Source organism: Tursiops truncatus, chromosome X (assembly GCF_011762595.2).
Source record: "Tursiops truncatus isolate mTurTru1 chromosome X, mTurTru1.mat.Y, whole genome shotgun sequence".
NCBI lineage: Eukaryota > Metazoa > Chordata > Mammalia > Artiodactyla > Delphinidae > Tursiops > Tursiops truncatus.
The window spans coordinates 35,436,605-35,460,099 of NC_047055.1; the positions used below are offsets into that span (position 1 = coordinate 35,436,605).

A 23,495-nucleotide genomic window follows, 5' to 3' on the forward strand; every position below is an offset into this window, starting at 1 on the left:
TGCATGTAAGCTATATGAAAATACTATGCAACTTTATATGAGAGACTGAACATCCTCAAATTTTGGTATCCATGAAGGTCCTGGAACCAACTCCTCGCAGATACTGAGAGAAGACTGTGTATTAGAGCATTGGTTCTTGGCTATGGGTGAATATTGGAATTATTTTGGTAAATTTATGTCCAGACTGGGGATGGGGGTGGTGGTGAGGGAGGTGATTCCAACGTGCAGCCAAGGTTGAGAGCCACTGAGTTAGAGGGAAAAGATTATAGGATTTGCTGGTAGCAAATAGGTAATTGACTCCTATACATTGCTGCCGGCTTAATCTTTCAAAGAGATAGCCTTAAGCGTGCTACACCCCTACTCAGAAGGCTTTATGCTGACACATATCGTGCTTACTCTATGCCAGTCACAATTCTGTGCACTTGACAGATATGAACTCATTTAATCCCATGACAACCCTGTGTGGGGAGTATGATTGTTATCCACATTTTTTATAGATGATGAAACTGAAGCAGAAGGAGGTTAGGATCCTTGTTCAAGGTCATATAGCCGGTGAGGCAAAGAGCTAAGATTTGAACCCTGGAAGTCTGGCTCCAGACTCCAGGCTCTTAACTACTCCTCTCTGCCACTAAAATGAATGGTTCCCTGTTGCCAGCAGCATACTTGTCAACCCCCGACTCTGACAGTAAAGGCCTTTCATGCTCTAGCCTCCAGTTACCTTTATAGGCCCACATTCTTCCATTCTTGCACCTCAGGTTCTACCCACATTGTTCTTGTGTTCTCTTACCTTTGTGCCTTTACTCTCTCCTCTGCCCCTCAATATCTCTCAAACTTTAGTGTGCTTCAGAATCACCTGGAGAACTTGTTGAAATTCAGATCCCTGGAGCACAACTGCAGAGATTGTTTTGGTGGCCTTGGGAAGGGGCCCTGGGATGTGCATTTAAACGGGGCCCATTGTCCATTCTGGTGCAGGTGGTCAATAGACTTTCACTTTGAGAAACCATTCCTAAGACCACATAGATGACTGGGAGTGGCCTGAAATGATGGCTTTACATCTGAATTTAGTACACTTAAACTGAGCCTATTAAAAGTCTGAAACCTGAGTAAGCCAATAGAAGAGTAACCAATGTCAATCTCTGATTGGTCAGAACATCTAATTCCAACCGTATGGCAAGCCAGTTTGGGGTGAATGAACAGCAGACATTTCATGATAAGGCTGGGAGGAAAAGGAGACAAAACGGCTTCCTAGGTTATATCTAACATGTACAGTAACCCTGTGAGGAGGGAATGTTGCCTTTCTCTGGAAAATCCTTTTCCTCCATCTCTGCCTGTAGAAATCCTGCCAGTTCTTGAAGACCTAGCTCAAACGCAGCCTCCTCGGATCCTAACACAGGTAGTCCTCAGGTTACATTTGAATAAATACTAGCGGGAAGGCCTTTGTCCCTTTGCATTCCCACCTTCATTCCAGTTTCTCCACCCCTAAATCCTGCTTCTCCTTCAGAGGCCAGTTCGAATGCCACCTCCTCCAGGAAGCTTTTTTTTTTTAATCCTATCATTTAGGAGTAAACTCCCTCATCTCTCTGACTCTTCAGGGCCTCACCTGTGCTTCTTCAGTAGAGTTAATCACCCGGGCACATTTTGTCTTTTATTATGCGTGCCCACGTCTTATCATCACTACTAATGGGTGAGCTCCGTAAGGCAGAAACTATTTTGGGCTCATCTTTTTTCCCCCCACTGCACCGGGCACAGAGTAGGTGTTATTTGAATGAATGCACACTAGCTTGGAAATATTGCCAGAAAGTTAGTCATGGTTTGAATTAGATGCTACTCAAATAGGATATTATTTGTGTTTTTTCTTCCTCTGAATTACTGATTGACTGTAGTAGATGGTACTGGCTATCCGTTGGTTCATGGTCAGTAGGAAATTACCTGTTGTCATTCCCGATCCTCCACATTGTTTTTTCTTCCCTACCTCACTTTAGCACACTCTAATTAATATTCCTTTTAGAAAGAAATTACCTTATTCGTAGTACCCGTACATGCTCATCCTTTTTACTATGCTGTTTGTACCAGCCCTCACAAGTCACTGTGGATTTAGTTGCAGCCTAATTTGATTTATGCTTCACTAAGGCCCTGGATCTTTCCATTCCTGTTTCTCACAGTGTGTGTACTGTCCCTCAGTACAGCTGTGACATTTCTGCCAGTAAAGCTGGGTATTTTGTTCCTCGCCTCCTTTCTCAATCTTTGCCCCAACTTAATTTGAGTCTGTTCCGAAAGGAAGAGAGTCCGTTTTTAAAAATTGAAGTATAGTTGATTTACAATATTGTGTTAGTTTCGGGTGTACAGCAAAGTGATTCAGTTATATATTTTATATATATATATATAATTTTCAGATTATTTTCCCTTATAGGCTATTATTAAAGATATTGAATATAGTTTCCTGTACTATATAGTAAATCCTTGTTGCTTATCTATTTTATGTTAGTAGTTTGTATCTGTTAATCTCATACTCCTAATTTATCCCTCCCCACCCCCTTTCCCCTCTGGTAACCGTAAGTTTGTTTTCTATGTCTGTGAGTCTGTTTCTGTTTTGTATATAGATTCATTTGTATTATTTTTTTAGCTTCTGCAGGTAAGTGATATCATTTAATATTTGTCTTTCTCTGTCTGACTTACTTCACTTATTATGATAATCTCTAGGTCCATCCATGTTGCTGCAAATGGCAATATTTCATTCTTTTTTATGGCTGGGTAATATTCCATTACATATACGTAATGGAATTGTATATATGTGTGTGTGTGTATGTATATATATATATATGCCACATATTTTTAAACCAATCCTCTGTTGATGGGCACTTGGGTTGTTTCCATGTCTTGGCTACTGGAGTGCACATGTCTTTTCGAATTAGAGTTTTTGTCTTTTCCAGATATATACCGAGGAACCTCCATACTGCTCTCCCTAGTGGCTGCACCAATTTACATTCCCATCCACAGTACACGAGGGTTCCCTTTTCTCCACACCCAGGAGAGTTCATTCTTAGCAGAGGTGTACACGTAGTTACTCCTATAACCAGATAATTGCTACAATCCATTTGTTGGGCTAAGGTGATTTTGCTTGGGGAAAAATAATGTGAAATCTAAACTGAAGAGCAATTAATAAAAGAAAGGAAACTGCAAAAAGACATTATTGCATCCAATCGGCAATATAATGCAAAGGAGATAGGCTCTGAAGCCAGAAGGACATAGATTTGACCTGGCAGAGCTTCTGTCCACTAGTGATGTGACCTTGGGCAAGACACTGAACCATTCAGGACCTCGGTTCTCTCAGGTGTGAAGATGATAATTATAATATCTACAACCTATGGAAAGGTGATAAAAATTAACTGAGATGACATAGAAGCTAGGAGAAAGTCCAATACAGAGTTATTGCTTAACAAGTGATCATTATTATATTTTATATAATAATGACTCTATTTATTACCCTGGGGTTAAGTAGAATTGTACCTTCTCTATCTCTGATAGTCTTGCCTTTTTAGTTACTTAATCTCCATATAAAGAACTATATTTCTAGTCCTTCTCATGGCAACACAACCTGGGACTAACCATCTGCTCAACGGTTCTCTTGTCACAATTTAAATTTCTTTTATTTTTGTTATGTCTTCAGAAGCAACGGGTAAAAGCTAGTTGTTATTGATCATGTATTGCCCCTTCAACATACTTGACAATTCATTAAGTTCCCTCTTTGCCTTCTCTTCTCCAGCCTAAATAAACCATTCTCTTTCATCTTTCCCTCTAAAGACTAAATCCTACACTTTCATAAAATTGATGCTTTTTTCTCTGTCTTTAATTTCTTTATATGTTTCAGTTGTATATAATGTGATTGAATCTCCTTTGAAGTCCTTATTTCTGAAGCACCTAGTTATTTTTTTTTCTGTTGAAATGACATTTTTAACAAAGGTATACCTTGTATAAGCATATTACTCATACAGCAGACAACCCAGACACACTTCTCCCCTATGCTGGCTGCCCTAATTGCAGGCAAAATACCACAGAAGAAATAACCTTTTTGAGTGCTGAACTTGCAAACCTTCATATAAAGGGCCCCATTGAAGCGGGCTCTCTGCACTGTCACCAAACACTAATATGTGCCTTTCTTCCTGGGTCAGGCAGCAATCTTAGCCATGGGTTGAATCTAAACCCTAGCCTCAGTTGTTTAGACATGTCTTTGAGGCTAGGACAGTCAGGAGAGTGTTGGCAGGGTGTGTGTCATTGCTGGCATTTCAGCAAACCTCATCTGGACTGGAAGCATAGTGCAAACAGCCGCTGGAACCTTAAGGGAAACTTTATCAGAAGAAAATCTCTTCAGAGACTGTACCACGGCCACATTCTGGGCAGGCAGGCCTCACACCCAAACCCACACCCAGCTTCCCTCCACCGTTGATCATTTCTGCTTGTCTTCTTCCTATCTTGCCAAAGCAAAGGGAAGGCTGTGTTCTTGGACTCCCGGCAAGGGAGACATATTTCGGTAAGCTATCGGCTGTATTGAGAGCCAAGCCTGCATTTGGTAGACAGTGTACATATGTGGCAGTCACTCTGTGCTAAGCAGTGGTCTAAGCATTTATGTGTGTAACAGCTCATTTGCTCCTCACAACAAAGTAGGGACTATTATTTTCCTCATTTTACAGGTGAGGAAACTGAGGCAGAGAAGTTAAGTGATTTGCCCAAGGATACATGGTAATAAGTGGCAGCGCTAGAATTTTAACATTGTTGGCCTGGCTCTGGAGTCCCAGGTTCTTATGCTGTTTGGTGGGAGCCATCCAGAGGAGTGTGACAAGAGCCCCTCCTCCTGCAGGGGGTTAAAGGGAAAGAGAGGGCATGCGTGGCACACTGGTATAGGCAGATAATCCCAAGAGAGTAACCACACTGCCCACCTTTCCCCATCAAGGCCTCAACCTACCCATTCCCAACCATAGGGGAACACTCTCTCTTTCTAGGCTCAGAGAGGCCCAAGTATAAATGTCTACCTTCTTTCATTCAGCAAACATTTGTCGAGCAACCATTGAGTACCTGGCACTGTGCTGGTACCGGAGATACAGTGGTAAACAAAACAGACCGGGACTGGAACCAGTCCTTGCGGAGTTTAGTGGGAATGACAGACATTTATCAAATGTCGAGACAAGTAAATATAAAATCGCAACTGTGCCACATGCTGCAAAGGAAAGGTGTTACAAAAGCCAGTAATGGACAGGGGTCCATCTACTCAGAGAGGTGAAGGAGGACTCTGAAGACGACCATCTCTCCGGCCTCAGCTCACACCATATTCCTCTTTGTTCTCTGCATCGCAGGGTGTAGGAGGATTGACTCAAAAGTTGGGGGGATAACTGGTGGCAGTCCTATCCTCCCAGGATCCTTGACTTCTGATCCCACCATGGAACCAGCCACTCTATGTTGCAGGAGTATCTATGCTGTCCTTCCTACACTGCACCTGCTGCATGTACTCAAGTTCAGACTTCACTTCTTAAGGAACTGCTTGATCATGTTGGCCAGTGTCTACCATTTCTTACCATATTATCCAATCTCAGTTCTGCAGCTTGTTTTTAAAGGCCCTCTGTCAAACGGTCGGACCCTTCCTTCACCCACTACCCATCCTCATTTCTCTGACACCAACACACACACCTTCTCCACTAGGCTGACACTCCTCTTTTTATAATATGCCATGTTCCTCCCCACCTTTAGCCCTGTTATGTGCCTCTCTTTTTTATTCACATGAAATATTATATGTTTCAAGTGTACAACATAGCAATTCAACATTTATGTACTTTATGAATTGATCACCACAATAAGTTTAGTAACCATCTATCACCATACAAAGTTATTACAGTATTATTGATTATATTCCCTATGTTGTATATTATATCTCCGTGACTTATTTATTTTATAACTGGAAGTTTGTACCCCTTCATCCCTTTCGTCCATTTCACCCATACCCCACCCCGCCTCCACTCTGGTGACCACTAGTTTGTTCTCTGTATCTATGGGTCAGCTTCTGTTTTGTTTTGTTTTGTTTTGTTTGTTTTGTGTTTTAGATTCCACATAGAATAGATCATATGGCATTTGTCTTTCTCTGTCTGGCTTGTTTCACTTGGAAAAATGCCCTCAAGGTCCATCCGTGTTGTCACAAATGGCAAGATTTCATTCTTTTTTATGGCTGAATAATATTCCTCTGTGTATGTGTGTGTGTGTGTGTGTATCATGTTTTCATTATCTCTTCACCTGTCGATGGACATTTGAGTTGTTTCCATATCTTGGCTATTGTAAATAATGCTGCAGTGAACATAAGGGGGCATGTATCTTTTCTAATTAGTGTTTTCATTTTCTTCTGATAAATACCCACAAGTGGAATTGCAGGATTGTATGGTAGTTCTATTTTTAATTTTTTGAGGAACCTCCATATGTTTTCCATAGTGGCTGCACCAGTTTACGTTCCCACCAACAGTGCACAAGGGTTTCCTTTTCTCCACATCCTCACCGACACATACTGTTTCTTGTCTTCTTCATAATAGTTATCCTGACAGGTGTCAGGTAATATCTCGTTGTGGTTTGATTTGCATTTCCCTGATGATTAGTGATGTTGAGCATCTTTTCCTGTATCTGTTGGCCTTCTGTATGTCTTCCTTGGAAAAATGCCTGTTCAGGTCCCTTGCTCATTTCTTAATCAGATTATTTTTTTTGATATTGAGATATGTGAGTTCTTTATATATTTTGGATATTAAACCCATATCAGATATATCATTTGCAAATATCTTCTCCCATTCAGTAGGCTGCCTTTTCTTTCTTTTTTTTTTTTTTTTTGCCTTTTCTTTTTGTTGATGGTTCCCTTCTCTATGCAAAAGCTTTTTAGTTTGGTGTAGTCCCATTTGTTTATTTTTGCTTTTGTTGCCCTTGCCTGATCCAAAAAATATTTCTAAGACTGATGTCAAAGAGCATACTGCCTATGTTTTCTTCTAAGAGTTTTATGGTAGCAGGTCTTAATTTAAGTCTCTAATATATTTTGAGTTTACTTTTGTATATGGTGTAAGGAAGTGATCCAGTTTCATTCTCATGCATGTAGCTGTCCAGTTTTCCCAACATCATTTATTGAAGAGACTGTCTTTCCCCACTGTATATTCTTGGCTCCTTTGTCATAAACTAATTGCCCATATAAGTGTGGGTTTATTTCTGCACTCTTTATTTTTTCCATTGATCTATGTGTCTGTTTTTGTGCCAGTACCATACTATTTTGATTACTTATAGCTTTGTAGTATAGTCTCAAGTCTGGGAGTGTGGTGCCTCCAGCTTTGTTCTTCTTTCTCAAGATTGCTTTGGTTATACTGGGTCTTTTGTGGTTCCATACAAGTTTTAGGATTATTTTTTCTAGTTCTGTGAAAAATGCCATAGTTCTAAGAGTTTCTGGGTGGAGTCTTTAAGGTTTTCTATTTATAGTATCATGTCATCTGGAAATAGTGACAGTTTTACTTCTTCCCTTCCAATTTGGATGTTTTTAGTCTCCCTTTCTTGTCTTATTGCTGTGGTTAGGACTTCCATTACTATGTTGAATAAAAGTGGCAAGAGTGGGCATTTTGTATTTTGTTGAGGATTTTTGTATCTATGCTCTTCAGGGATATTGACCTGTAATTTTCTTTTTTTGTGGTGTCTTTGTCTGGTTTTGGTGTCAGGTTAATGCTAGCCTCATAGAATGAATTTGGGAGTGTTCCTTCCTCTTCAGTTTTTTGGAATAGTTTGAGGAAGATAGGTATTAAGTCTTCTTTACATGTTTGGTAGAATTCATCTGTGAAACTGTCTGGTCCTGGACTTTTGTTTGTTGGGAGTTTTTTGATTACTGATTCAGTTTCACTGCTAGTGATGGGTCTGTTCCGATTTTCCGTTTCTTCCGGATTCAGTCTTGGGAGATTTGTGTCTCTAGGAATTTATCCATTTTTTCTAGGTTGTCCAATTTGCTGGCATATAATTGTTCGTAGTAATCTCTTACGATCTTTTGTATTTCTGTGGTGTCAATTGTAACATTGCCTCTTTCTTTCTTATTTTATTTATTTGGGCCCTCTCTTTTTTTTCCTTGATGAGTCTGGCTGAAGATTTATTAATTTTGTTTATCTTTTCAAGGAACCAGCTCTTAGTTTCATTGGTCTTTTCTATTATTTTTTTAAGTCTCTATTTCATTTATTCCCACTCTGATCTTTATTCGTTCCTTCTACTAATTTTGGGCTTTGTTCCTCGTTTTCTAGTTCCTTTAGGTGTAAGGTTAGATTGTTTATTTGACATTTTTCTTGTTTCTTGAGGTAGGCCTGTATCACTATAAAGTTACCTCTTAGAACTTCTTTTGAAGTGTCCCATAGACTTTGGAAAGTTGTGTTGTCAGTTTCATTTGTCTCAAGGTATTTTTAAATTTCCTCTTTGATTTTCTTTGTTTAGTAGCATGTTGTCTAGCCTCGACATGTTCGTGTTTTTTTCCACTTTTCTTTGTCTAATTGATTTCTAGTTTCATACCTCTTAGTCAGAAAAGATGCTTGGTATGATTTCAGTCCTCTTAAATTTATTGAGACTTGTTTTGTGTCCTAGCATGTGATCACTCTTGGAGAATGTTCCATGTGCATTTGAAAATAGCGTGTATTCTGCTAGTGTGGGATAAAACGTTCTGTATATATCTATTAGGTGCATCTGGACTAAAGTGTTATTTAACACTAGTGTTTCATTATTGATTTTCTGTCTGGTTGATCTATCCATTGACGTAAATTGGGTGTTAAAGTCCTCTACTATTATTGTATTACTGTCAATTTCTCCCTTTTTTGTCTGTTAATATTTGTTTTACATGTTCAGGTGCTCCTATGTTGGGAGCATAAATATTGGTGGGTGTTATATCCTCTTGTTGGATTGACCCCTTTATCAATACATAATGCCTTTTCTGTCTTTTTTTACAGTCTTGGTTTTAAAGGCTATTTTATCTTATATGAGTATTGCTACCCCAGCTTTCTTTTTGTTTCCATTTGGATGGAATATCTTTTTTCCATTCTTTCACTTTCAGCCTATGTGTTTTTAGGTTTGAAGTGAGTCTCTTATAGGAAGCATATAGATGAGTTCTATTTTCTCATCCATTCAGACACCTTATGTATTTTGATTGGAGCATTTAAACCATTTACATTTAAAGGAATTATCGATAGGTACGTACTTAATTGCCATTTTGTTAATTGTTTTTTTCGTTGTTTTTGTAGTTCTCTCTGTTCCTTTCTTCTTTTAATCTCTTCCCTTGTGCTTTGATGATTTTCTTTAGTGTGGTGTTTGGGTTCCTTTTTCTTTATTTTTTGTGTATCTATTGTAGGTTTTTGGTTTGTCATTACTATGAGGTTTATATATTGATCTAGATATACAGCAGATTGTTTTAAGCTGATAGTCACTTAAGTTTCAATGCATTCTAAAAGCAATACATTTTTACTGTCCCCACCATGTTTTATGTTCTTGATGTCATATTTTACATCTTTTTACTTTGTGTATCCATTAACTAATTTTAGTTATAGTTGATTTTATAACTTTTGTCTTTTAACCTTCATACTAGCTTTCTAAGTGGCTGATCCACTGTCTTTACTATATATTTGCTTTTACCAGTGAGATTTTTTTTTCTTTTATGTATTTTCTTATTTCTAGTTGTGGCCTTTTCTTTTCCACTTAAAGAAGACTCTTTAACATTTCTTGTAAATCCAGTTTAGTGATGATGAACTCTTAGTTTTTGCTTGTCTGGGAAATGCTTTATCTCTCAATTCTGAATGATAACCTTGCCAGGAAGAGTATTCTTGGTGGTAAAGTTTTTCCTTTCAGCACTTTAAATATATCTTGCCACCCACTTCTGGGTTGCAAATTTTGCTAAAAATTCAGCTGATAACTTTCCCTTGTGACTAGTTGTTTTTCTTTTGCTACCTTTAAAATTTTCTCTTTAACTTTTTCCATTTTAATTATGATATGTCTTGGTGTAGCTCTCATTGGATTCATCATTTTTGAGATTCTCTGTGATTCCTGGACCTGGATATCTGTTTCCTTCCCCAGGTTAGGGAAGTTTTCAGCCATTATGTCTTCAAATAAGTTTTCTGCCCCTTTCTCACTCTCTTCTCCTTCTGGGACCCCTCTAATGTGAATTTTAGTATACTTAAAGCTGTAACAAAGGTCTCTTAAACTATCCTCATTTACAAAAATTGTTTTTTCTTTTTCTGTTCTGCTAGGTTGATTACTACTGCTCTTTCTTCCAGGTCACTGATCCTTTTGTATCATCTAATTTACCCTTGATTTCCTCTAGCATATTTTTCATTTCAGTTATTGTATTTTTTAAACATCTTTATTGGGGTATAATTGCTTTACAATGGTGTGTTAGTTTCTGCTTTATAACAAAGTGAATCAGTTATACATACACATATGTTCCGATATCTCTTCCCTCTTGTGTCTCCCTCCCTCCCACCCTCCCTATCCCACCCCTCCAGGTGGTCACAAAGCACCAAGCTGATCTCCCTGTGCTATGTGGCTGCTTCCCACTAGCTATCTACCTTACATTTGGTAGTGTATATATGTCCATGCCTCTCTCTTGCTTTGTCACAGTAGTTTTGAGCTCTGATAGTTTTTTTTTTTAATATTTTAAAACTCTTTGTTGAAGTTCTCACTGCGTTCTTCCATTCTTTTCCCAAGTTCAGTGCACATCTTTATGATTATTACCTTGAACTCTTTATCAGGTAGATTGTTTATCTCTATTTTATTTAACTCTTTTTCTGAGTTTTTGTCTTGTTCTTTTGTTTGAAACATATTCCTTTGTCTCCTCATTTTGCCTAATTATCTGTGTTTATTTCTATGTATTAGGTAGGGACTTTCTCCTGATCTTGGAGAAATGACCTTATGTAAAAGATGTCTTATGGGACCCAACAGCATGGTTCTCTCTGGTCTCCAGAGCCAGATGATCCAGGGGTGTCCCCTGTATGGGCTACATGCAGTTGTGGCAAAGCTAACTGCTACTGGTGCGCTGGTAGGCGTGGTTGGACCCTGGCCAGGCTGGCTGTGCAATCTGGTGATGTTTAATGCTGCAGGTACACTGGTGGGTAGGGCAGGCCTCAGGCATGGCTGGTTGTGCAACCTGGTAGCTCACAACCGCTATAGGTGCACTGGTGGGTTGGGCGGTCCCCAGCGCTAAGAGGCTAAAGGGAGGATTCCAAAATGGTATCTGCCAGTGCCAGTATCAGCACAGTAGAATGAGCTTACAGTAAGGGCTACCACCAGCATCTGTGTCTCCAGGGGAGTCCCAGTTGCCTTCTGCTCCTCTGGGAGGCTCTCCAAGATCAGCAAGTTGGTCTGACCCAGGTGCCTTTCAAATTGCTGCCTCTGTGCTGGTACTTGGAGTGAATGAATTTTTGCACACACCCTTTAAGAGCAGAGTCTCAGTTTCCTTCAGCCCTCCAGCTCTCCTAAATGTAAGCCCCACTGGTTTTCAAAACCAGATGTTTTGAGTGCTCGTCTTCCTGGTGTGGGAACCCTGGGCTGGGGAGTCCAATGTGGAGCCCTCACTCCTTGGGTAGGACATTTGTGTTTATATCCCTCCCACTTATGGGTCACCTTGCCAGGAGCGTGGGTCCCAACTAGACAGAATCTCCACCCCCTTACCTGTCTCGTTGTGGTTCCTTCTTTATATCTTTAGTTATGGGAAATCTTTTCTGCTAGTCTTCAGGTCACTCTCAGAGATGGCTGCTCTGTAAGTAGCTGTAATTTTGGTATGCCCATGGGAGGTGAGTTCAGGATCTTCTTCTGCTGCCATCTTGATCCTACCTCCTGTTGTGTGCCTCTCTTGACTCTTACTCCCCACAAGCTTGGCATAGTTTCCCACCTCTCTTCTACCAATTAGGATCCTACCCATCTTTCAAGACCCCAGCTGACATTGCATCTCCTCTAAATAGCCTTACCTGATCACTCTCGTCCTCATTGGTCTCCTTGGTTGACCACTTTCAGGACTTGGTCTGATTGTAGAATACAGCATTTAAAAATATTTCTTGTACTGTTCACTGTTTTACGGATCTTGGCTCCTCAACTGGGAAGCTCTATAAGGAAAGGACCATCTTCTTCCTCTGTTTCCCCTAGCACAGTATTAAGTATATAGCTTGTGATGGATTTGTTAAAAGGAAAGAGAGCCACAGTTATGAAGAGCTTTTGACAAGCACTCCAAGTGCAGTCCTGGCTAGGGAGGGAGGCAGGAGAAATAACTGACCTCACAATTTACTCATCCCAAGCCCATTTCTCCAAAACATCTCCAGTGAGCCCAGCATGAAAATGGCATCTCTTTTTATGAAATTGGGATATTTTTGCTAACTCCTTCAAGGTGACTGAAACTGGAAGCAACTGTTTAAAGGCAGTTTGTCAGTGTTCAAGACAACTGCCATTTTATGTAAGACTCTTGATTTCTCTTTCCAAAAAGCAGCAAAATTACACCTCAGACGCCATCTTGGCTGGAACCCAGAGATCTCGAGGGAAGTGGTATGTGAGATATTTGATTTTTTTAACATCACAGAAATCTACCAAATTTTTCAAAGTTTTCAAAATCACAGGAAACTAGAGAAAATAACACTCCAAATATAGATCCTCACATATCAGTCTAGAGCTCTTTTTGGTTTTGCCCACATTTTCTACAGAAACACTACCATCTCCTGGTCATAATGATAGGAAGGAAACATTGCTGATGAGAAACACTACTTTGTATGTGTCACCTAAACTTCAAAATGTATTGAAACACTCCAATCTTTTCATAGCTATAGAAGAGTCTGACTACGACTAGTAATTCCTTTTCAAAAGTGAGTCATTCATGTTCATCTTAGGGACCATCTTAGGGATTTTCTATCCTTGTCTACCTCTCCTCTTCTTCTAAACCGCAACTGGAAGCTTTCTCCTTCTGTGGAAACTTTCAGGTGGTTTTTGTTCTCTTTCCATCCCTTGCACTCAGAATTCACCTCCACATGCTTGCTGACTATCACAGGACTCCCACCCCTCTGAGGTCATCATGTTCCTTCCTGGCATGTCTTTTATGTCTAGAATGTTTCTTCTTGGACAGAAAACCCCTCAGACGGTGGATGGGACAGCATTGACTTTCATACTAGTTTAACAAATTAAGAGTGATGATTCTTAACTGGCCATCTGGGATATCCTGTCAAGGTCAATAATGCCCCATCCTGTTGCTGGGTTGGAGGGTTTTTCATGTGTGTATGAGTCTGGCTCTACAATAAAAATAAGAAATTCCCAGTGAAGCATTTCAGAGCAATTATTTCTTCACGGGTGGTTAAAGCCACTCTTCTTTCAGCCTTGTCCTTCTAACTACTTCAAGAGATGCCACGACTGCCCAGAAACACACCGCTGGGTATGCCCATTACTCTTATTAGAATAGTTTTCATGAAATTAGACTTCAACATTTATGGAAATTAATCTGATTTCTTGACTGACAGTATAAACAGAGGAAAAAGAGAAAGAAGAGTGATAGGCAGAGGAATCATATTTGAATATTATCTACATTATAACCGTAAGAACTTACAAAGTCCAGGTCTCCATGGCGCAGGCAAAGTGGAAAATTGATATAACTATCCAGTTGGTTTAAGCAAATTGCTGGAATAGCTACATCCACTTTTCCCTTAGCTTTGGCTATTAAAACCAGACCCACGTCTCCTTCTCCCACCAAGTAGTCCAGTCCTCTTTGGATGGGGCCAGGAAGCCAAGGTGGAAAGAGGAAGGACCTTAAACTGACTGCTTTTCATTTCCGGGTTGACAAGACAGTAAGCATTGGTGGATCACTGAGTTTCCCTTTTCCATCCCGCTTGCTCTTTTCCATTTATGAATGTGGTAGCACAGGACTGTACTTTATTTGGGTACTTGGAGTCTTACCACTCCACTTTATGAGTATGTAAATTGCACTGCCTCCCAAAGAAGCAGATATCTGTCCTCTCAAGCATCACTTTAAGCCAAGAGAGAAAAAGGGGTTTAATTAAAACGCAAACTCCTTTTCTAAATAAAGATGAAAAGGAGGAGAGGACTAGCATAATGATGAGAAGTCTAATCATTAGTTTAGAAGGAATGAGCTGAAGGAATCTCTGCAACCGTTTTAATTATTTGGGTATCTCCAGGACCCTGACTTTAGAAATGATATTATTCCTTTTCTAGGTGTGGGCATAAATTTCCTCTTTCTGCTAGGCTTCACTTGTTTGTTTAATACAGACGCTTTCCTTTGTTAAATGCATAGTACCCTTGTGAGGGTCCCTTAAGTTGGGTTTTCCCCTTTGTAAGCTACTCTTGAGAAGAAGGAAGAAGTGGAGGGAAAGGATGGGAAGAAGAGGGAGGGGGAATAATAGCTAACACTGACATAACAGTGTACCAGGCGCTCTTCTAAGCTCTTTGCATATACTAATTCATTTTCTCTTCACAACCCTATGGGATATGTGTTATTGTCTCCATTTTATCAACTGAGGCACAGACAGGTTCATTCACTTGCCCAGAGCCACACAGATGAGAAGGGGCAGAGCCAGGATTTGGACCCACGCAGTCTGGCTCCAGGCTGTTTTCTTCGCCGTTATTACTATGATGCCTCTCAGCTTGGGGATGTGAAGCAACCTCCGGCACTCTTAACTCTGAGGCTACCGGGAGGAGCAGACTTTGTGATGACTGTGCTCCCAGGGGCCAGATATGCAACACTTCCAGCAGATTCATTGGGACCACTCTGGGACGCAAAGACCCCATTTCTAACCATGAACTTGGATCTGTTTAACCACATCTCCATTGAAAGAGCAGAATGTGGGTCGTGGGCACTGGCTAAGTTGCTTTATTTCCTCTCCCATGATGCCTTCCTGCAAACATATGCACTCTCACAATGCACTTTTCAAAAAACACACATTTCTGATTTTTCTAGATACTTTAGTACTCTTCTTTGGATTTGGCTTGCCACTGTGGGCAGGAGTCCCCCCACCTCCCTTGTCTGTGTCTTAGTATTTCTCAAGCAGATATTTTGTTTAAAATGCTAAGAGCTTGTATTGGCAGCCCAGGCAATAAAGTGATTTATTTGACAACAAGGTATTTTCTAAAAAAATTGACTGTCCACTTTATGAGACACTGGAGGGCATCTTCAATACTATATATCATTATTGGGAGCTCACACGTCTACCAATGCCGAATCCTTATACCAGTGTTCTTTAAAGCTTCCCTCAAATTTCAGCATGCTTGATCCCTCTCCACAGAATTTGTAGAAGTAGATATTTGATGGAAGCCTCCCCAGAGCCATCTGCTTCCATCCCCTCTTTCGTCTCCAGCTTGGGTATTGAGTACTGGCTGTAAAGTGGCCCACCAGGGAACCTGGCAAGTAGTAGGTGGAGACTTCACCATCAGTTTCTTCCTCTCTGCCCTCTCCCACTTTTCCTCAAAAACCCTTAACCATTTGCCTTGATTCTGCTGATTTCAACTTGTTCCTCTGAAAATACAGAGATCAGTTTCCCTTGTCACAGAGATCACTTCCCCCTGTCTCGGGGACTCATTTAAAATTTCTACCTGCCTTATGATTAGAGTAACCATATAATTTATTGTCCAAACCGAGACACTTTTGAAAGTGAGAGAGGCAATCTTAATAATTATGCCTGTCAGAGAAACGGGCATAAAACTGGGCTGTCCCAGATAAATCAGGACCTATGGGCACCCTATTTATGATGTTGTATGTGGTTCAGAAGTGGCCACACGCTGGCGTAGTTTTGCTGTCTGAGGTTGATCTTCATGGTATCTCATAATCTCATTGTACACTTAGTCTTCTTGAGAGAACAGGGTTTACTTCTGTGACCTGCTCCGGCCAACCAGAGATTAATGGGAGCAATGGGAGTTATAAACAGTCTGAATTTTAGCCTAGCTCTTGACCATTTTTCAAATACTTGTTCTCCATTTCTCCCATTACCAGAAAGCCAAGCCATTCTATCTCCATAGGGTACCACTCAGAGTATAATTGAGGTTTGAATAAACAACACATGTGGCTTTTAAGGTTAAATGAATATTGTTTGACATACAGTACACTAGAGTTGTTTTTCATTTTGGTTTTAAAAATTGGTTAAAATTACATCTTGTTGCTTCTCGGAATTAGCTAGAATCCATCTGTCTCCATTAGAATCATTGTTTTTCTTTTTTCTTTTTTTTTTAATGACTTGGCTGAAAAAAGAGGCTTCCTCTCACTCAAGATAATTTGTCCAGTGAATCAGGAAAAAAAGCACAGAAACAGGTTTTTTGTAGGGCTTTGGTGCCTACTTTTTTCTTTTATGTATTTTATGTATGTATATCTACGTTATAATATCTAAGGTATAAGGTATAAGACTGTAAATGGACCAACCTATTTTCAGCTCTCCAGATAGACCCTGCCCCAGTCTAAAGAACCACTAATGTGAACATCTGAGAAGATAATTCAAGTTTAACTATGGTTCATGTATAAAACAACTAAAATGTTGAAACCTTTAGTGGCTACTTATAGAACATGCAAGCTTAGAGAATGCCATTTTGAAGACTTTGGAAGCTCAAAGGCAATGAAAATACTGAGAGAATACACACACACACACACACACACACACACACACACACGCACACGGAAGTAATGGCTCCAGTAGTTTTTGATGAAGTGAAATAGTTCAAATTTAGGTACACATAACTGTCAGCAAGTGCTTAGGTGGTTATGACACATTCATCTGAACTTGTATTACAGGGTATTTAATAGTCTGTGTGGTAACTGACTTGCCTCGTTGCTTTGCTATCTTGCGTCTCTGCTTATTTAACAGGGACTGTATGCTTCTATATTGCTTTAAGATTCTGTCTGGACTATTAAGTATTTAAAGATACTCTTTAAAAGCCCTTTTAAGACTCTAGGGTCTAAATGCAATAAATTGAGCTTCTTAGAAGGTCATGCTGAATAAACATTTCATGTCAATACCAATCATTAAATCTGCATTTAAAAAGGGCATTTCATGAGGAGAGCTATTGTCTCATTTTCCTTTTGTTATTTGTTCTCTTTCGGCTACTTTGATTAGGCTTGAAACCACACACTATAGCGTTTACATTTTGTTTTGCCATTTTGCTGGCAAATCTTTTCTGGTTTCAAATCTTCTCTCTGGTCCCATATTTTCATTTGGCTCAGGACATAGCTTAGACCCATCACTGCCAGCTAAAACGGAACAAGTAAATCCAAGTCCATACCCACTCAGTCACTGTCGAGGGCAGCGCCTTTCCCCAGCTCTCCAGATTGCAACCCTAGAGTCATTTTATACTTTCTCCTTTGCCTTCCTCCTCCTTTATCAAATATTCCGTCAGGGTCTTATCATTTTCTTGTTATCTGCAGTAGTGTGATTCACCCCTTCTTCTCCATCTAGATTCTCATGGCCTATCACATGTTCCTACAATAGCTTCCTGGTTGGCCTCCCAGATTCCAATTACTCCCCAACCAGTCAGCACTCCCTTGCCGGGATAAGCTTCCACAAATATCATTTATACCATATGCACCTCTACCTAAAAATTGGTAACGGGATCAAATATGAATTCTTCAGCCTTTTTTCGAAGTCCACACAGGAATTATTTACCACCCTGTTATCTCAACAACCCGTCCCCCTCCCTTGCTCCCTCCCACCCTCCTTCCTTTCCTTTCTATCTCTCCACCAGCCCCCTTTCTCTTGTTTCACTTCTGAAGTTTCCACTCAAGCCACACCTTGCTTGCTGTGTCCACTGTGTGACTTGCTATTTCCAAAGCTCTGGTCCTTTGCAAATGCCTTTCCCTCCAGTTGGCAATACCTTCTGCCCATACGACTGTTTATACCCTGCAGTATCTACTTCTAAAAACATGACTTAACAGTTCTTTGGGGATGCTTTCCGCGATTACATCTGACTGCTCACTCCACACATTCAATATCTCCTAAGCACGTATATTCCATTTGTGTTTCCAGTTGCTACTCTGTGCGTGTGTTTTTTAGGCTCTTTTCTATATTGATTTCCTGTCCCTCCAAACAGGTTGTAAATGTCTTGAGGGCAAGGGTCCAGCCCTGATTTCTCTTCTCCTTCTGCCTTAGTATCAGGTTTTCCACCCAAGAAGTGTTCAATGTATGTTAACTGACTTTGGGGCATTATTATTTTCTTTTAAAAAAAATTTTATTGAAGTATAGTTGATTTACAATGTTGTGTTAATTTCTGCTGTTCAGCAAAGCAGCTCAGTTATATATATATATACATATATACATATATATATATATATATATATATATATATTCTTTTTCATACTCCTTTCCATTATGGTTTATCACAGAATATTGAATATGGTTCCCTGTGCTATACAGTAGGATCTTGTTGTTTATCCATCCTGTGTATACTGTTTTGCATCTGCTAATCCCAAACTCCCAATCTTTCCCTCCCCCACCTCACCTCCCTCTTGGCAACCACAAGTCTGTTCTCTGTGTCTGTGAGTCTGTTTCTGTTTCGTGTTGTATTTTAGGTTCCACATATAAGTGATATCATATGGTAGTTGTCTAGACTTCTCTTTCTGACTTACTTCACTTAGTATGATAATCTCTAGGTCCATCCATGTTGCTGCAAATTTCCTTCTTTATTATGGCTGAGTAATATTCCATTGTATATATGTACCACATCATTTTTATCCATTCATCTGTTGATGGACATTTAGTTTGTTTCCGTGTCTTGGCTATTGTAAATAGTCCTGCTGTGAACATTGGGGTGCATGTGTCTTTTCGAATCATAGTTTTGTCTGGGTATATACCCAGAAGTGGGATTGCTGGGTCATATGGCAACTCTATTTTTAGCTTTTTGAGGAACCTCCATACTGTTCTTCATAGTGGCTACACCAATTTACATCCCCATCAACAGCGTAAGAGGGTTCCCTTTTCTCCACACCCTCTCCAACATTTAGTATTTGTGGACTTTTTAATGATGGCCATTATGACTTGGGCATTATTTTTTGACATAAACAAAGGTGAAAGCATCTTCACTCTTACAAAGTTAGTCAGGGTTTCCAGATAGTCTGAGTGTAATCTTTGTCTACCATCTTTACTCAGACATGGAATAACCAGGAAGAGGCAAGTATGCTATTGGCTAAGTACTTAATTCTGTATTTTTTACTGAAGTTCAACTCAGTACATATACTGAGTACCTGATGTGTACCCAGATCACTGACCCCCCACCCCAGAGTTTCTGACTTACTAGGTATGGGGTGGGGTCCAAAATTTTGCATGTCTAACAAGTTCCCAATTTATGCTGATGTTGCTGGTCCAGAGACCACACTTTGAGAACCAGTGATGTAGGTGACACAGAGGGAGGTCTAAGACATGGTCCTTGGTTTCAAGGGATTTACAGTCTCTTTCGGGAGACAAGGCAGGCTCAAGAAACATTTAACAGAAGAAAATATTGTAAACTGTTTAAGTATTCATTCATTCAAGAAATTTTGAATAAGTACTAACTATGTGTCCAGCACTGTTCTAGGTGCTGCGGGTTACATCAGTGAACATGATAGACAAAAATCCTCATTCTCATAGGAGAATTCTAGTGGGAGAAAGAAGACAACAAATAAAATATATAAACTATAAGATACTGTTGAGTCCTAAGATCAAAAAGCAAAGAGGGGGGATAAGAAGTATCAGAGGGGATTTGAAATTTTAGATAGGTGATAAGAGAAGGCCTCCCAAATCTATCATTTGATGAGTATTTACTGAGTGACTATTATGTGTCAGGCACCGTTATAGATCATGGTGATACAGCCATTAATAACACAAATAATAAACCCTGCTCTTATAGAATAGACATACTTATTTGGGAACCAGGAAATCTGAGATTTGGGTTGTAAGCTCTCATCAACTCGCTATGTGAGTAAATGGCTCCTTGCTCTCTTTGAGCCTTGGTTTCTCCACCTGTTACATGGAACAGTTGGACAAAATTATGCCTGAAGTCCTGTACATCTCTAAGGCTACAGAATGCTAAATCCTTGAGGCAATCAGAAATATGTGAGAGAACTTGAGGAAGACTTTGTAGAGGAGGAAAACCTTCATGGTTTTTATAGTCATACAGGAGCTACAGAGTGTGGGAGCTGGGAAAGTAATTTCAGAAGAAAAATAACATGAGCAAAAACATGGAACCAAGAATGGGGGCCACAGTTTCAATGAAGAGTAAAGAGGTCAAAGGGTTCCCATTGTAGAGTAGCTAAGAGAGTTGGGTCGGAGGTAGGTGCTCAGTAAAGATGAGGTGGGGGCTGATAATAGATAGTCTTAGATGGGGACCCACTGAGGGTTTTGTTTGATCAGGAAATGATACGATTATATAATCAAAGTGGTGTTTTAGGAAGATGAATGTAGCAATCATAGTTAAATCTTCAAAATTCATAATTTTTTTCCATAAGATGATCTTTGAATCATGGAGGTTAAAGCCATGCTATGTTTTATGTCACTACCCGATGATAATATTGGTATCAAATTAATCTTGAGGTCTTTTTCCAGCCCTAAACCAGTAACAGTACTTGAACCAGTAACACATTACTAGTTAGAGTTAGGTTTTGAAAGCTTGGGAGATGAATTAGAATAGAAAATTCTTAATGTTTATACATTTTTGTATTCCGTGTTATCCCATGAAATATATGGTTGAACAGATATTGGGTTATCCTCAACCAGGTACACACACACACACACACACACACACAAATAGTACTCATTTAGAGTGCTGCAAATATCTCTAAGACCGAGCTCTTCCCATCTGCTTGTTTGGTCATAGATGATACAAGGCAGTATTTTTGGAGATTATCCTCTTATTTTTTATCTTTAATCAGCTGAGGAATGTCCATATCTGTTGTGAGTTTGCTTTTCTCAAGGCTGAAAGTAAAATCTTCCCCCAAAAGCAGTTAGTCTGGAAGACAGCAACGATAGGGATTCGCTGTTCACAAAGTGGGCTGTGGAGACCCAGAGAAAGGTGTCTCAGACAAAAATAGAAGATATGGGTTATGTAAACACTTTAGCCACAGCAAGTTTTACCTTAACTTTCAGATCAAGTCATAACTTCTCAGAGGCATAATGGTGAATTTAACAAACCATGACAGACTAAATCCTCAAAACTCTCACTTTTGAAGGGTAGTTTAAACACAAGTTGAATATGACCTGTAAAAGACTTAACTATCTTCAGAATAAAATAAGCAAATGTGACAATGATGGCTATATTACAGTGGAAAGTGATTATTTTCCCTTTTATTTTCCAAATTCTGTGTAAAATTGCTGGATGGTCTGTTTTAGAAAGTGGCAACTTTCTTCGGAGTTGTCTTGAAAAATGAGGCACACCCAGGGAGAAATCTTTCAACATTGCTGTTTGAAGGACAGCCACAACAGCTAAAATATGTAAAGAACCTTGGGATCATAGAACCCAAAATGTTAACTGGGTCACAGGTTAATATTTTCCCCTTCTATGTATTATAATTCTTTATTTCTTTTTAATAAACAGGGGATGGAGAATTGTCGTGGGAACATTCTGATGGTGATATCTTCAGGCAACCTGCCAACAGAGAAGCAGTAAGTGTGAATAGCTCAAATAATTCAATACTTCACAGCATCAGGCCAGACTTCCCTCCCTCCGTGGGTACTGTCCCAGCAATGCCATAAAAGGGCCCACCTCTGACACCATTTTTCTTCCCTTTCCTCAGAAGTGTGAATGCCATCATCACCAACCTGGAACCATTTAAGTGCATTGTATAATTGGTAACTGGGGCCAGGACATGAACATGAAGAAATCATAGCCCAGCCCTTAGGCACCCTTCATCTAGATTAGAAGTTGGTACCCTTTCGGGATGACTTGCCAAATCTTTGTCTTCTGTAAGGAAGGCAAGTCACCACCCCCAGCCTCAACAGTGAGGACCTTCTGTGGGATCGTAAGGTAGGTCAGCCCATCCTTTGGGCACAGGTACCTTGGACATGTCCATAGAAACCTCCTCTAAGCCTTAGGCTCTCAGTCGTACAGCTGGAAGAAAGGAAAGGTAGCAGCCAGATTCCCTTTCTCAACCTGCAACATCTTCTCATTTCTCTTCTTGGTGCTAATCTCAGAATAAGGCTTATGAGTGGGCATCTCTTTATGTATAGTAGTAGCGTCTCTTATTCCTTTTTATTTTGAAGTAATTAACAAAAGAGAATCCCTCCAAGAAATATATGTCTACGTAGAGCAACACTTCAAACCTCTAAAAATCAGAAAAAGAAGATGTTCCGGTTCAAAGGATCTATCACATTAAGGGACTTTATATGAGTCCATATGGGACTGTATGAAATCATGAGTGTGAAACTTTTGAAAATGGTAAAACACTATAGAATTTAAAGAATCTTTCATCCAATAAAAAGAGTGTACAAGAAGTACAAAATGTACCAAGGCATTCGTTGCAAATAAATGGGTATTCATCATACCCTCATACAAAAGAAGCATACAGAGCATTCAACGTAAAATTATTTTCATAAAAGCAAGACAAATGGAGACAACCTAAATGCTATCTATAGGGGTTTGGTTAAACACACCCAATCTATAGGACACCATACATTTGTTAAAAAGAATGTGGTACGTCAAAATGTAGTAAAGTGGAGGGATCGCCAAGATATAGTATGTAAACAAAACAAGGTGCAGGATACAATTTATACTGTCATTTCCTTATGTAAAAATTGTGTGTGCATGTGAGTAAATGCATATGAAAAGATCTAGAAGGTCACATACCAATATATTAATTGTGATACTCTCAGAGGGGTGCAAGTGGGCAGGAGGAAAGGTAACGTTTGATTTTTAATTTTGTATCTTATGTATTATTTGATATTTTTCAATGAGCATGAATTAGTTTTGTAATAAATCAAATTTAAATGATTTTTAAAACCCTGGAAATTAGTTCTCAACAAACATTGGATATTAGGGCAAGAGTCTATGGAATTATAGGTCAGGTCCAAGAATCATGAGGGTATGGAAGAAGGTGTTGATCCGGGACCTAATAAAATGATCAATACCAACATCACAGTGTGGCTAAGGCCATCACATATGCCACTTCTGACCTGCATGCCCCCAGCTTGCCAACACCCTCAGCAAGGAGATGAAAGGATTTGTATTTGTTTTATTGTCTAGTCATATTCTTTTCTAGACATTCTTGTTTCCAAATGAATGGAGAAGGATTTGTGAATGGAGTGGAGAATAATACTCTGGATATCTCAAAAAAGCAGCACTCCTGCAAGAGAGCGTGGGCTTCCCAGTTTGTGGGTTAACATAGACCCCGAGGAAAGACTTTCTCCATCCAGCAGTGTATCTGCTTTATACTAAGTGAGATTCCTTCCAGATCCTGATGGGAGATGATGTCAGTCTCCCTGTTCTGTGTTGTGAATTTCCTCAGCCCCAATTCTTTTTTTTTTAATCATGGTAGGAAGTCGAGAGTG

At 39.7% G+C, this 23,495-nt stretch overlaps 1 protein-coding gene across 5 annotated transcripts in view; it reads left to right on the plus strand.

Annotated features, from left to right (window-relative positions):
- CHRDL1 (chordin like 1) overlaps positions 1–23,495 on the plus strand; it is a 115,137-nt gene that overhangs the window by 68,905 nt on the left and 22,737 nt on the right. For all 5 annotated transcript variants that reach the window (XM_033849623.2, XM_004312411.3, XM_019949433.3 and 2 more), the window contains one exon: positions 21,547–21,614. In XM_033849623.2, coding sequence (XP_033705514.1) covers positions 21,547–21,614 — 68 coding nt within the window. The remainder of the gene's footprint in view (positions 1–21,546; positions 21,615–23,495) is intronic.